The sequence below is a fragment of the Zosterops lateralis genome, assembly GCF_965231275.1.
Source record: "Zosterops lateralis genome assembly, chromosome: 1".
NCBI lineage: Eukaryota > Metazoa > Chordata > Aves > Passeriformes > Zosteropidae > Zosterops > Zosterops lateralis.
The window spans coordinates 112,388,852-112,405,163 of NC_139762.1; the positions used below are offsets into that span (position 1 = coordinate 112,388,852).

Consider the following 16,312-nt stretch of genomic DNA (forward strand, 5'->3'; position numbering starts at 1 on the left):
TATATGTCAAGCCTGTGAATGCCATCATATTCAATCTAAATATAAATGCGGCTAATAAAAATAAACACTTTCATTATAGCACGGAAAAATTAAACACACGCTAGATCCATGTATACATTTACACTGAGGCACATATGCACATGAGGTGTGTGTGCATACAAAAAAGGCAGTTTAGCTGGTTGTTTATACCTTTTTCTTAAAAAAAATAAATATAAAAAAAACTTCTGAAACAATGCTTAATTACTTACAATCCCTGAAATAGACATTGCCTCTGTTATAGCAACCGCTAGTTTCTGACGGATTCAGAAGTTCCACACCCAGGCTAACCGGATACCGAGGCGCACGCCCGCACCTCTGCGCAAGTGCTCGTCTGTCCACACCTCCACCTGTCTGTCTGCTCTGTAGCACTTGGGACCCCACCAGAAGACTGGTGACAAATTCAGTATCAGCCTAGTCTTAGTGAAGAAGGATGGGAGAAACCAGTCACGGTGTTGCTACCGTCCGTTCGAAGGGATGAGCGACCACCGTGGTGCCAGAGGGGTGTTGTTGTTGCCCTCCAGACCGCTGCCTTCTCAGCTGCCATCACCTTCAAGCCAGTATTAAATGCCATTTCAGGGGAGATGTGTTCGACTCATTATGTACAAAGCCTTTAGCTTGGGATGTGTTCACGTTTTTTTAAAATCCAAATCCATTGCAATACTGGTCACTTGCTTAAAATCTCAACGTCTCATACTAAAAAAGTACCAGTACCTACCTAATTACCCTTCTTGTTTTGAGATCTTTGTCCTTTCCCTCCATGAGCTAACTCTGAACAAAAACTGCAGTGGTAAAATAAATCTGAAGTTCTCTTGAAACATTTTAAATAATCATTCTCATAGGCTAAATCACACAGCCAAGTCAAGTGCTTTGCTGATTGCTATATTTCATTATTGCTAACATATTCTTTAACACACTGTTTTCCAGCATACTGTGCTTTTAAGAGCCCAAGTTCCCCACTAGTGGGCACCATTTATCTTCTCATTCCATGCATCTTCACATCTCATGTTACTGCAAACCCATTTCTGATACAAAGCCATTATAAAAAAGCAGGATGTGAGGAAAATAAAACTAGAACCACGGTTCAGTCATTTGTTACTTTCATAGGTATTTTTTTTTCTTCCTGTACAAACCCAGCAAGTTATTTAATTTACAGTATAGCTTTCAGTCTATTTAAAATCCCATTGGAAAATAAATTAATAAACACATTTGTAAAAATATGGCAGGCCGCAAAAATGCTGTTAAAAGATAAAAAAACCAACTCTTTGATTAGAAATAAATAAAAAATATAAAAAATAGTCGCACACACTTTTTACATTCACTTTACAAAAACTGAGTGCAAAAGAAGAAAAAAAAAGAAATTTTACTGAAATAAATACAATATACTAACAGAGTGCATTGCTGTTAATACAAATAGTCTGTTGTGGTTTTATTCTTTTTTTTTATGTCAGCTGGGAAAAAAATTAGTGCAATGTTGCAATTGTAAATGCAGCATGGCAACCTACACCCCTTAGCAGTACATGAACTCCTAACAGATCCATCTGGAGTTTACTGCTGTTAAGTAATTTCTGTTGCCCAGCAGCTTTCACATCCTACACATGGATGCCCTTCACTGCCTGTTTGATACTTTCCAGCAGAGCTTTGCATTCGGGGGAATAGTCCCGTTCCAGATTGCTGTACATGTCTGTGAGTGTATTTACATATGCTTCGAAATTCTGCTCACTGATTGGCCCCTAAATGGAGACAAAACAGATTATAATTGTAGGAGGTAAAATTAAGGCCAAAAAATCTCAAACACCCAACCCCAAAGCATGTCAAAGGAGCGATATGGCAACTGGGGAGAAGTCATAAACAGGGCAGCCATCCAAATTAATGGAGGGGTTGTAGAAATCACAGGAGTTGAATGTCCTAGGGAATCCACCGTCTCTCCAAGCAAGAAAAGGAAATATTATGACTAGTGTAAGCTTTTTTTTTTTTTTTTTTTTTTTTTTGGGCAATTTGTCTCTGGGATTGTGACTGACATTCTCCTTAACTATCCTTTCTTAATCTTCCAGTGGTACTCTTAACATTCGGAAAGGGAACTGGAAACACCAGTGCCTCTGTGGATTTGGCCTGCTTTTGAGAATAGGATGTAAAATTTTTGAGGAGATAGAGCTTGGTCGTCTCCAGAAATATCATCTGTATGAAACAGGTTATAGTTTTCATCTGGGAGCTGAGTAAATAAGGATTCCCATCAGAGTGATGTTTTCATTCTTTGTGCATCAGCCTGCCTTGCACAGTGTGGTACAGGGCAGAGATACCAGGGCTAGCTCATTCCTGAAAGCAACTGCACCTACTACCACACAGACATCATGATCCTGCATCTCTGCAAAGCAAATCAGCCTAAAAGTGCTCTCTGCTAATGCAGCTCCAGTGCTCCTGCCGGTCCCTGAGCTTGCTCATCTGCTTCAAGTGCTGCCAAGGCAGTCTCAAAAGAAGTTAACCTGCTGGCTGTGGTCTTACCATCTGTGGAAGCTGAATGTCAGCGAGACTGGAGATAAGGGCTTGGCTTAAGCCAGCTAACTCCTTCAACAGGCTCTCGTTGTTCTGCTCTATGAGTTTGTTCTCTTCTTCTATTGTTTTCAAATTGCTCTCCATAGATGTGATCTAAAAGAGACAGGCAGGCACAAACATAGACAAATCCTTGGCAGCATTGTTACTGGAGTTTAGGCCCAAAATATCAGCTGGGTGATTACAAGAGAGGCCATGAAGAATCTTAAACTCAGCTATGTTTTTTTTAGGAGACATAACTTCTCCACAGAACATCCAGAGCAAAGAGGAGGTTGTATTTGCTCCAAAACTATGGACTTTGCTGCTGGTTCATGGAGAAACCTTGTGGCAGCGATGCACTAGAGAGTGCCCCAGAGTGGGAGGAGGGAATTGAGCTTGGAAAGGAAGGTCACTGTGGAGCTGAGATGGAGAGTGTGGCCTCAGGGCTGGCGGAGGGAAGGAGAAAGAGGCTGATGTTTACATTGCTGTCCTGCTCTTACAGCATCCCTGCTGCTCGACCACAATAGTGAGGGCACGGGTATTAGCTGTTGTGCTACTTTCCCTCCCTGCTCCTGGGTGAGCTCTGGGCTGCCTGGGATTAGCAACAGGCCTGGTGCTGGGAACAATAAGAAAAAAATAGAGTGGAAACAAAACTGGGAGGCTGCGCGTGTATCACAAGGATGATCTCTGACCAACAGAATGGAAAGGAGTGTTTTGGAAACAACAGGAAAAAGCAGCCAAGGTAGAAAAAAATGATATCTGTTGAAAGTGAGATCTCTGGGATATACTCAGATCTGAAAGCTTCGGTCTCGAAAGCAGTGCTGAAAAAAACAAAACCAGCAATGGAAGGGTCTGGTTCCCTCCTGCCCTGCTCCTTGTCCCGGGAGCAGAGAGCTCGGCAGGATAGAACCAAGGGCTGCCATCCCTGTGCCCTGCCACAGCTCCACAAGGCACTGACCAGTGCAGTCATATCCATGACTGTCATGCCTGCCCTATCCTTATTAGTATGCAACTCTTTGCACTACTTAATTGCCTGCTGCTTGTGGCCACTTTACTTTCTTTGCTCACACACAGTCATGCAGCAAAACTCCCGTGTGAGAAACCCCTTTTTGCATGCCTGTCATCCACTAAAACCCCCTCCTCTGGAGGGTGTCCATAGCACTCTAACACCTGGCTGAGGTAGAGTAAAAGAAGATAGGAGATTTATGGCTTCTGCTGTACTTCAGGCTTTGCTGGTCAAACTGCTTTCACCAGGGAGAAAGTCCAGGGAGAAGAAATCTGTATAAACTGGGCCATCTCCATGCAAATAGCACATTGATCACCAGAGAGAACCAAGTGTCCTGAGACAGTGAGTACAGCCCCTCTGCAGTGCAGTTTGGGTTGGCTATCTCCACAACTGCTGGGATGTGAAGCCAGATTTGTTTAGATCCAGCACAGGTGGCACAGGCTTTTACCTTGTTTAGACCATACACGCAGTGGTTATTGCAAAAAAAGCATGAGTCAACACTGCTCATTCCAATGTGGTGCAAATACAGGGGGGTATGGTTACACTCCGTTTGGTTTAGATCAGTCTAGATTTATATTCAGTTCACAAATTTCATTTTATTTCGCTATTATTCTGAAAACTTCTGCTCATGCTTTTACTCACTCTGCCCAGGTTAACTTCCAGGTGCATATGGAAGTCTGAAGGGATGAATCTATACAGCTCACTCCATAGAACCATTATCAGAATATTAAAGCCAAGTTAATCTCTCCAGTATACAAAATAATGAAAGAGAATGACTCTTTTCCATAACTCCCATCAAAATCCTCTGCTACACAAATTAGCAAAAGGTATATGTTCTTTACCAGCTGTTGCCTGGAGGCAAAACTCAAACTATTTGAATAACTGACAGTGGGTGAACCAAACTAGGAAAATTTTCTTAGGTACACATAAAACTCATTAAATTCAACTCTCATTGAGACTTGGAATGGATTTGTAAGAGGAATTATCATCCCTAAATCTCAAGTCGTAGGACCTCCATGGTTTGGTAAGCAAATGTTTGGTCAACAAAGGAAAATGAATGCTTTGTTTTGTAAGTATATTTTATTTCTGCTTGCTAGGATTAGCTACAAACTACTCTGAATTTGTCATTCACCAGATCTTTAAGACAATACCTGCTGATTATTTACAGAAAGCAAAAAAAACCAAGAGCTTGGAAAACAAGTGCAGAGGAGATAGCTATTTTTAAACATAGCATTTATTTATCATGCTTAAACATAGCACAAGAAAAGGTTTCACATTTATGGCATACCTGAGTTTGAAGTTTCATCATGTCAGCTTCAATTTTTAGATTGGATTCATTCAGTTCTTTTATTTCCTCATCCAAGTGTCTTATTTCTTCATCACTCTCAATACCTGTAAATAGTTGAAAATAACAATATCAGATTTAAAATGTCCACATGTAAATGGATGTATGAGTAACATTACCTGATGCATTACCTGTTAGTTAACCATAGGAAATTAAGCTTTTCAACAAATGATTGATCCTTAAATTTTCTTTCAATTTGATTTTACTGTTGAAATTTTTCCTACCTGTTAAACATCTACATAAACTGAAACATAGATGAGGCTATCTTAGTCCTCATTTTTTCACAATTTCTTTTTCATTGTATCATGCAACTACAAGCTGGAGGGTACAGAAAGGAAAAATTGCCCAGAAAGAGGAAAGTTCATAATAAAACATAAGAAGATATTTATGGTGCTTGGGTGTGTTTGTTTGTTTGTTTGTTTGTCTGATTTAAAAGGAATGCAACAGCAACCCTTCTTTTTCAGGAAACACACCAGGGAAATATCTTCACTAGTATTAGTGTTGAATTATTCACTCATCTGTACCTGTTTCTGATCTTGCAAGAATCTCTGTGGGGGCAAGCTCCTGTGCAAAATAGCTTCAATAAGCACAGCCTTAGTTATAGCTCATAAATAGTGAAATTTAAATACAGAAAAGGGTGAAATTTTCAGAAAGCTAGCAAGTATTCAAGTATTACAGAAAAAAAAAAAAAAAAAAAAAAAAAAAAAAAAAAAAGACAGTCTTTTTCATCCCAGCAAGTTAGATAGCAAAGAAAAAAAGCTTTCATTCTTTAATGAAAGCCTTGTTCTGAAAAATACTGAGCTGTAGCAGCTGTTGGCAATACATGTGCATGTTTCTGCTTAGTATCACTCTGAGCTCAACTCTGCCTGGAGATTTGTGCCATTGTTGTTACTGCTTTAAAACCTAGAACTGAGTCTTCTGGGCAGCCAGCTTGGGAAATCTGTAAGCAGTAATGCAACCGTTTTCCTCAGCAGTTGGAGGCTAAAGACTAAATTTCCTGAATCCTGGCTCAATGCCCAACTTGCTAAAGCACATTGTATAAGAAGGGAGACTCCTACACATTTCCCCCTGCAACTCTTTGGTAATTATTGCTTTGCACTTAGGTTAGCTAAATTGCACGAGCACTGCATAGATACTAAACCATGTAGGAATGAAGTTAGAGAGATGAGTCAATTTCTGCCCACGATATTTCTCCCTTCTTACCTTATTCATCAGATGGCTAAGTCCTCCTGATCTGTAACTAATTGTTTATTAATAAAAAAAAAAATTAAAGCATACACAAATAAAAAAATTATGCTCTGTGACAAGAGCATATCCTCAATGTCGAGTTATCAAGATGTAAATGAGAATAATTTTATAATCTCTCATGAAAATATTTTTGTTAGTCAAGATTTCTTATTGCTAGAGACAACTGAAAGTAGCGAGAATTAATGCCAGAATGGCATAAAGGGGCACAAGTATAAATGGGAGTCAGGGCCCTTCTATCTAAATAAATGTCATCGTTTTTTACAGATCTCCTTACCGCCACTTGCTTTAAGCTTGATAGTCATTAATTCTTCCGAAATTTTGCCCTTTTTTATGGTTTGTGCATTCAGAGGACAACCAGACAAGCTGAAACGGATAGGAAAAAAAACATTAGCACCCACTTGAAAATGGCAACAATCCTTTCAGGCAATATTATCATGCACTTGGACAGACCTCTGTACCTAAGGTCACATCAGTATCTCCATTATAGCATGGCTTCGGGGAATGACATAACTCATAAAGAGTCATTTAGCTGTATATTCCAGCTTGAAAACTGGCACAGAAATCTCAATCTATGAGTAAACAACTCTTAAGCATATTTCAAAATGATCAAAATTGCAGTAGCAGCTACTGTTAAGCTCTGTGAAGATGCATTTACAGAATTCTTAAAATTTGAACATTTATAAACTGTTTTTATCAAGGAATTTTGCTCCAAAGGAGAGGAGAGTATGGTCCTTTAAAATGGCAAGTTTACTATCCTAAAAAAAAATTAGTTAATGGGACGATGTCCACAGCGCACAATTATTGTATCACTTTGTTGATACATAATAATGATCAACACAATAATAACTCTGGATATACCCTATAGGCTGTAATAGCTTTTTTGAATGGTTCTATTACATAGTCAGTTTGCTTTTTAACCACTGTTCACATTAAATTACGTTTTGCTATTTCAAAGCTTACAATTTCATCAGCTGGTAATTATCTGAGGCAATTTTTATAGCCCACTAAAGGGCCAAGAGGAATTGCACTGTCTTAATTCTATCTTTATAAATAACAAAGAAGAAATATCCATATGCTACAGAACTGACAGAAGGATTTGTTTTTAGGTAAGTAGTGTAAGAGTAAGGAGTGAGAGAAAATTTTGTTCCACAGGAAAATGGTGTGTGTGTATGTGTGTGTGAGGGTGGATGGGTGGGTGTGGATGTAAATTTTTTTTTAAAAAGAGAATCCTAAAAGACATGGTATTTCCACATAGAAAAACTCAAAAAAATAACAAAGCAGCAAAACCTAAGCTTTCATTAGCTTGGCTAAAAGCTATATAGGGAAAGAAGCTAGTTCTTCAGTTCTAAATTTCTGCTTATTATCTCTGCCCAGAGTAGATGGCTAACTGGGAGATTGTTTGATAGCCATAAGTTACTTGTTAGGTTTCAAATGTCCTAGGAAAGGATATCAAACAAAGTTATATTTGCTATGTCATTTTAACTAACATGATCTTGAAAGTGACCCAGTCTTATGTAGGACAAGAATCATCTGTACTATGAATTGCTACCAGCTAACATACAGTTTTGCTACTTGCTTAATTAGCAACAATTTACAGTAGTGTCCAAATGAAAAGAGGTAGGAAATAAAATTAGGATAACACTGGACTCTGACTGATTTTTTTCAAATTACCTTGGACATTTCTTGTTTTGGAGAAGTTGGCTTAAGGTGTTAGGAAGAAAGCAAAGGAGATAGAGAATGTAGACTTAATTACTGTTAAAGACAGAAAACCAAACTTGACAATCAGACTCTTTGATTTTTGAAAATTCAATATGGTCAGATTATTAGTTTTCAGAGATTGATGGTGTTAATTGTTGTTAGTTATATGTGTGACTCCTCTGTAAGGATAATTTTCTTTGTAAGATTGCTATAATTTTGAACTTCTTTAATCCATATGAGTGTTGCATGCTTATTGATTTTTCTTTGTGTAACTTTAGCTGTTTAAATGCAAAGTTTATAACTTTTCCACTGTTAGAAAGGTCAAATGAAGGACACTTGGCTAAAACTTTTTCAGTGAAAATCCAATTTTTTTTTTTTTTTTTTTTTTTTTTTTTTTTTTTTTTTTTAAGATATGCAGATACAACTCCATATTTCCCTAGGAAAGAACTCTACTTAATTTTATAATTCATAGGCACTGTGCTAATCTGAACACCTTGGAAAGTCATGCTTCAATGGGAACATAGAAAAAGACATAAAAGTTTAAGTCTCTCAAAGTAATCCTGCTTTGTATTACTTTAGATGCAATGTTATTACTCAAAAGACTTCAGCAAAATTTATTCTGACTCTAAACTCACATGTTGCCAATTCAAAGTGGAATGTTAAGGAAAAATGAAAAGAGAAAACACAAAGTTATACCTTCTGTGGGTGACAAAAACATTATTAACATGACCCAGCCCGTTGCAGCCTGGCAAAGGACAGTGTGGCAGCTCTTGTTTGTTCAGTTTCCAGGATAGTGAAGACCCATTGACAGGACTCTCCTTCTGTCTCTTGGCAGCCAAAGGACAACCAGAAGCAGTGCGATGAGAAGTGTATTTACCTGATATGTGACCTTGGCCATCACAGCCTATCACTGGACATCTACAGAAACACAGCAAAAGAACCCTCATTTTCACTGGAGAGAGCAGGCAAAGACAGTCTCAAAAAATTCTGAGACAATCAATCTGGCTGCCTTTGCTACTTTGCTTTAATGGAGTAAACCTTGGTCCCTGGTGGCACCCTGTATGAGAGCATCCAATTCTTGTCAAACTAGGTTATGGGGGTTCAGCTGATCTTAAAATAGGGCAATTAAAAACACAGTTGTAGAGACTAAGAAAAGAAGTCATTCATTTAGATAGCATTTTATTGGAAAAGAAAATTGAAATTCTATCACGGGCAATAAATCGCACTTCTTCGAGGGTATGGAAAGTCAACATTGTCTCCTTTCTATCTCAGTTTCTGGTATGAAGCAGAGGGTGGGTTCCTATAACTGGAAAACTTGCATGGGAGCCCATGCAAATACTTGCAAAGAAAGGATAGGGAATTTTTTGTGCTGCCCTGCCAGTGTTATTCAGTTTTGCATACATCATTAGGAAGTATTAAGACAACATTCCATACAACTAAATCTTCACTTTTATATTCTGGCATGACAAATTTTAACAGAACGTGCATTCAAGCCACGAGTGTAGTGAATCTCTACTGAGTTTCCAATTTTCACTTTAAGTGAAATTTTCACTCATAGATAGAGAAAAGAGATGAGATTTACAGATATTTAAGTTCTCTGGAACATGTTTTGAAGGTATCACTCTGATTTAATTAGCTGACATGTTTCACCTCAGTCAGTAATAATTTTCCTTCATTTTGCCAAATTTTTCAACCAACTGGCACTTGCATAGCACTCTTTAAAATAATTGGAGCAATGCAAGCAGATACAGCAATCCTTCCTCACTGTTCAGTCTCCTAGGTGATGGACTCCACCAGCTCCACCAGAAGCAGAAACTCTTGGTTTGGTTCCAGCTCTGGGCACTATTCTCACATGACTGAGATCAACTAAGCTGAGGAATCAACTCCCTGTGATTCCTCAAGTCCTGAACTCTTACAGGCCATTTTCCCTCCCTCCACTGGCGGTGGTCCCCTGCTTCTGTACTCACTTAAGTTCAGGGTCTTCTTTTTCTTCCTTGGTAGGAGTGACTTTGATACCTCCTTTCCTGGCACGAGGACAACCAGACAAGCTGAAAGAAGCACACAGAATAAGAGCCACCTCTTTCTGCTGAGATCCCTGAGCACTGCAGCCCCATGTGATGGGGTGGTCGTTACCTTCTGTGTGATGCATAGTTCCCTGTCACATGGCCAGAGCCGTCACAGCCAGGTGTTGGGCACCTATGGAATAATACAGGAAGATTACAAAATAAAGTCACAAAGATGCAGTGTAAATAATGTGTACAATCTATATTTTGTCTAGAGTGGAAGAAAGAACATCACACCTTTTGCTGAATAACTAAACCTACCTCTCTCTATTTGTTTGGTTTTTTTCTTAAATCAGCAGACTCCCTTTTTTGGGAGAGAGATTTTTTTTTTTTTAATAGAGTTTTAATAAGGAATGTGAAATATATAGTATATGGTGTGTAGATTTAATTAGTTTATATCAATGTTTGCATCAAACATTTTTCCTTGTACAGAATCAACATTACAAAGAGAAGAAAAAAAGCAGCTTGATATAGATCCATCCGTAAATTTGCTATTACATGTTTGTTTGTTATTGGTATGATGTTTTCAGGTAGAGATATAAATAAGCACTTTGCCAGTATTTACAGAAGGGAAAATGAAAGCAGATAAGCAGTTTTACTTTTGGGCATCAGTAGACGATAGCCAGAATTTGAATTTAATAATTTGTGTATTCTAGCACTGTAAAGCATACCACAGGACCATCTCTTTCTAGCTTGAGATTCAGTTGGGTGTTCAGCTGAACAATTGGATTATGCTTATTTTTCATAGTTAAGGGGTTTCTTTGTGTATATATGACAAACAAGCCTTTTCAAGTATGAATGTTTAATACTGAAACATCCATACAATAAAAAGAAAAAACCCTGCTTGTTATTGTGCTTTTATCAGCAGTCTGGTGGTGGAGGGTGGTTCTTGCTTGCTGTGACCCAAAAGCTAACATGGGTCAGTAGTATTTCCACTGACTTCTGTGGAGTTTGGAGCAGGACCTCACTGGTAATATCTTCCATCTCAGAAGTACAGGGATTTTATATATATATATATATATATATATATATATATAATTTTTTTTTTTTAATTTGAGGCTGTTTTTGTGGGGTGGTTTGGCTTGAGGTTTTTTTCACAGAATATAAGCATACCTCAGCAAACAAAGGAGCTGCAAAATACATTTGCCTTAGAAGTTATGCCAGCCTTTTCTATGTTTCTGTATTCTACAACACAATGTTCTTATCCTAAGCAACCTTAAGGGACCTTGAAATGCTATTATTTTTACAGAGTATCAGAGTTACATAAGGAGTTTTGCCAAATAATGTACTGAACCATTAAGAAAGCTTGCAGGGTTCAATATGCTCTTAAGGGTCTTAGTTGTTACTGAATCTTTCCTGAGTTAAAGAGATTCGTGATTTCATCCAGTCTTTGGTAGGCTGCCATGGAAAACACCTACAAATATAATTTTAATAGCACATCTGAGTGTGCAGGTGCATCTCTTCACAGAATATTTAAAACTAGTTTTCTGCGAACAATTAATTTGTCAAAAAATCTGACTTCTTTTGGACATGAACAAATTTATGTATTGATTCAAGTAGAATTCAGCAAATAATTTCAAATGAAGAAAGGGGTGACTTTTTTTTTAAAGATAATGTCAAAACATTTCATGACGATCCTTAATGAACAAAATATTTTTGGCAGAATGACTTGCCTCATGCTGACAGCAAAGGTAAACGTGGGGGTTTGCAGACTGCCAGGATATGCTTGACTGTGTAAAACTAAATGCTGACCTGTTTAAGTGTGGGACAAGGACTGGGCACAATGTCATGTAGAGCAGGCAGCAAGGGCAGATGTCTGGAGAGTGTGAATGCTCACAAGTAAATCCAGAACACCTGCCAAAAACTAAGGAAATTAATTTTGGCTACTTGTTTTATCAGATGATCACAGATGGAAGGAGTCCCTGCATAGACTGGAGGTGCACTTTAATTCAAGAAAAGCTCTTTGTGTGAGACATTCAACTCTGAAAATCTGGAAGTTGTGAATATACTTAAAAAGGACACTAAACTAAATCTTTTATCACTCCATCTTTATTTACCATTTCTGGCAGCAGACAGATTTCCAGCTGGATTGGAGTCCAAGCTGTTCTGGAGGTCACTGAAGATTTGAGGCTGAGATATTGTCAGTACTAATGAAACTGTAAAAGGATATTTCAGGTGGGCTACTGACAAATAAGTAAATGGCTTCATTAGTGAGACTTAATCTTGACCACTGGGTTGGGTTTTCTAAATATTAGTTATATATTTGTATGGATTGTGAAATTCCACAACACAAAATACACCAAAAATCTATTGCCTCGCAATCAGTAATGTTGTGGAAGTTCATCAGCTTTTAAGTGGTGTTTGGACTGGTATCCCAGTTTCGGGAGTCATCCTCTCTAATGGATTCCTGTGCAGAGTCAAGAAAATAAGATTTAAATTGAAGGGCCAGAGGTCTCAGGATGTCAAATTAAGAGATGTCAACCCTCAGGTGAGTGTAGGTTACAAGTTCTTTTCCAATTCTTCCAAATTTGTTATTCAAAAATAAATCTCTCAGTGATTTCACAAATAAATTCTTGCAAATGGGCATTGAGTACCTCCTGTTTCTTCCCTTTCTCTAAGAGCTTTGTCTTTAGGAAGATGAACCACAACTGCATATAAAATTTAGCACTGAGCTGAATGTTTAGGAGCACCTCTGGTACATTTTCTCCCTCAAAAGCTCACCAGAGGTGTTGGATATGAACTGTACTTAAGGCAAGCCCATAGAGGTCAGCTGAGAAAACCATTTTCTGAAATTTTTTATACTGCCTGTGGAATATAAACCAGTATCATTGTTTTATGTGGAACCAGTGTAGAAAAACTGCTCAAATCTCTCCTAAAAAATTGACACTTATCTACTGCAAAAACTAGTCTAAGGATAGGACTGACCACGTATTCCTAAAAATTTCTGAATTTTAAGTAAATACCTCTCTAAAGTACAAATTTAAAATTATTTAAGTCTTGAAAAGCAAGCTCTTTGATTAAATAGGGTATCAGCAACAATTATGCCTTTTAGCTTTAAAATCTGACTCATCATCAAACATACTATGTCTTAAATTGACCACCTCAGATTGTTCTGAGCAGCAAGAATCCTCATGTAGAAATTTTCTTGAATCTGAATCGCAGGCCCATTTTCTGAGCAGATCTTCCTTATTTCCAAACTGTGGATCACATGGAAGCCTTGTATCTTTGCTGGCATAGAGTTTCATAATTAAAGCCAAAATCTTATCTTGATTCTGGCAAATTAAACATGAATAACATTTGGAAAAAATACACAGCTTTTTCATATTCATGCCTAACTACATGAGGGTACTTTCCTGGCCTGATTCTATGAGCGTTTATGCCCTCTGCTCACATAGCAATGCTAAAATTAACTATTGATATCACTATACCAGCAAAAGCATGTATGCAGCATTTTGGAATAAGATTTAATTTAGACAGAAGCAGAGTTTTGTTCAAAATATCACCTGAACTACGTTTGCAGGAACCTAAATTAAGGTGCTACATTCGTGAAAAATAATTTTATTTAGCCTTTTTTCCTTTTGCGAATTGTCTGTGAACAGATTTTGATTTTTGCTCTTTTTCTAGTTAATTGAAATTAAATGCTAACTGCGTTATGCAACATATTTCTGTCTGTGAAATGTCCATGAACTTTGACTTTGTCTTTCACAACTCACTTATTATACATGGCGTACAGTGTGCAGTTTGTCATTTAAGTCATATGCTGTTGCTCCTCTTTCCTTATGGCATGACCAAAACTCTAGAAGCTTTAGTGGAAAAATAACCATATTGGTATGCAAATTTACTTATTCACACATGAATGGGGCGGGGGGGGGGGTGATGCATGAGGAGCAACTATTCAAAATATTTGTGTGAGTGTCTTTGTATGGCAGAAAGCCAATAAAAGCAGGGACAAATATATATGACTCAGCAAATGACTTCAAATTTGTCAGCAATTTTGCAAGTCAGTTCCTTGCTAACCATTCTGCTCTTTTAAAACAAACTAAACCTAAATTTTATACCTTTGAGAATCAGAGATGTCAAAAAATGAAGCATTGTGCCAATGTGCCAGTTTACCTACTGGCTTTGAGAACTGCTTTGGACAGCTGCCTATATAAATGGTCTTACTTTGCTATTTTGCTGCATGTCCTGTACATTCAGCTTCATAGCTACCATCAGTTCAGCATTTCAATTATAACTTAGGTTGTGAGGCTAGGGAATAAGACCGCTAACGTTTGGTCTGGGGAAGGCAAACACTGTGCCAAGCCTAAATGTAGCCACTTCTGTTATTAATACCATTAGAAATGGAAAAGAGTACTACGATCAGATTTTATTTTCTTTATCTGGACTAGGGATGAACTTAAAGGACAGAAAGGACAGTCACGGGGTTCTCCCCTTTTTGCATGCATTCATGAGTTTTTCCAAGCCATCTATTATGGGATCCAATTTACAAGTTGCAGAGGGAAAGCTATGAAAGAACTCTAATTATCCTTCCCTTTTCCCCACATCCTTATTGACAAAGCCAATTCAATAACTAGATGACTGGTTGCCAGTGCCTCTCTTGACTACAGATTTTTGAGATATTCATATGTCCCTATACATCTGTCTATATAGCAAAGCCTGCACAGTCCTTTTGTAAGTGACATTTCATGGTGAGAATTATGCCAGCACAAAATCATATGACTTGATGTCTGCTTCAGTGACATTAAACACATAGTATAGGGTAGTGAATAATAAAAAAGTATTTGCAGGTATTCTGGTCTCATTTTTAGATTTATTCTAACTAGATTTATTTCTATCTAAATAATTCCAACTAATTCTATCTGGATCAGTTGCCAGATCAGTCTAACGTATTAGATATTTTCTACTCCTCTCTGATTCAAAAATATTGAGAAAACTGCATCTTTCCTAGTGTTCACAATTTTGTCCCCCCCCCCCCCCCCCCCAAGTCCTGATTAATTAATGAAAATGAAGGGGTACAAGAATGAAGAGGGAAAAATGGAGAAAAGTAAACTTTATTCCACTCCGAAGCTTTCAAACCAATTCACTTCACTTTTCAGACAAAGGTTTGATACTGCTCAGAGCAATTTAAATTTACAACTTCAATAACACAGGGAACATGTTTGTTGAAGATAAAAAACAATAACACTTGTGCTATTGTCAATACTTACTTGAGCTCCTGAGAGTTAGCAGCCATAAGGGATTTTAATGTCTTGTCAGCTAATGGGCACCCAGAAACACTGAAAAGAAAACCTGATGTGAAATATTTTACTGAACCAAAGCATTTATTTTTATCTAAAACAGCAACATCCAGACAATCTATGATTTATATTAGTTTAAATTATACTCTCAAATATTATTCTTGGTAAAGAAGAACCAGACAACATAAGGCTGTGGTTCTTAAATCACTAAAAAAAAGCTTTCTAGCCACTGTAAAATTTGCTATGAGGGAACAGTGGTACACAGAATCCATTCTTTATGTTTCCTCTATGCAGGACACCTAGAGGATCTGGTCCACGTGGTTGCTAGAAAGCAGAAAAAACTTCAATTCTGCTCCCAAGGGAAAAGCAGAAAATTATTGTTTCAACACCTAGGTTGACAGTAGGTAATTTTGAGGAAAATATTTAATATCCTCAGGTTATAATTTCAAAGCCGTTAGAGTGGTATGCAGAAGCCTCATTTATAATCACACGCAACAGCATCTGTATAGAGACTGCTTGTACACTCAGGAAAATGCAAACTTCACTAAATGACTTATCTGCAGGTCCCAGCTGAGTAATGCAGCTACAGTAATAAGTGTATGCTGCTTAACTGCCTCAGTATATTAAGTCCAGACCTTCACAAATATAAAAAAAACCGAAAAAAAAAATTTCTGCCACATTTCTCTGTGGATTATTTTCTGCAAATTGCTTTTGAATACTTATCCATGGTTAGTACAAAAAGTTTCAAAGATGACAAAAGCTAGAAGTAGCTCTATTTCCTGTTTTAGGCTTCCTGTTGTTTCTTACCTGCGGTGTGAGGCATAGTTTCCTGTTACATGACCGCTGCCATCACATCCTGGGGTTGGACAGCTATGCAAAGAAAAAGGAATGAGAAATATAGAGTATATATAATACACCACACAGCTCACTATACTCTGCAGTTAATTATGTAATGATCCTTGGGATAATCACGTTCATCATTACACACTGTCACGACACTGCAGAAATCTAGAAAAACTTCACTTTTTTTTTTTTTTTTTTTTTTTTAATTATTACTTGAAGCACAGAGGGAAAGAATTTCTCCTGTTTTCAAAATGCAAGTATTTCAAACCCTTTTTTTTTTCTGTGTAGGGTCACCTTTGCATAGGCA

At 37.6% G+C, this 16,312-nt stretch overlaps 1 protein-coding gene across 2 annotated transcripts in view; it reads right to left on the reverse strand.

Annotated features, from left to right (window-relative positions):
* Nucleotides 1-597: 597 nt before the first annotated feature.
* ST18 (ST18 C2H2C-type zinc finger transcription factor) overlaps nt 598-16,312 on the reverse strand; it is a 99,815-nt gene continuing 84,100 nt past the window's right edge. For both annotated transcript variants that reach the window (XM_083870112.1, XM_083870113.1), the window contains 9 exons: nt 15,970-16,032; nt 15,133-15,201; nt 9,996-10,058; nt 9,830-9,910; nt 8,559-8,780; nt 6,439-6,527; nt 4,860-4,963; nt 2,539-2,682; nt 598-1,769 (listed from right to left, as the gene is read on the reverse strand). In XM_083870112.1, the coding sequence (XP_083726238.1) occupies nt 1,629-1,769; nt 2,539-2,682; nt 4,860-4,963; nt 6,439-6,527; nt 8,559-8,780; nt 9,830-9,910; nt 9,996-10,058; nt 15,133-15,201; nt 15,970-16,032 (976 nt within the window). In that variant the 3' untranslated portion in view covers nt 598-1,628. The remainder of the gene's footprint in view (nt 1,770-2,538; nt 2,683-4,859; nt 4,964-6,438; nt 6,528-8,558; nt 8,781-9,829; nt 9,911-9,995; nt 10,059-15,132; nt 15,202-15,969; nt 16,033-16,312) is intronic.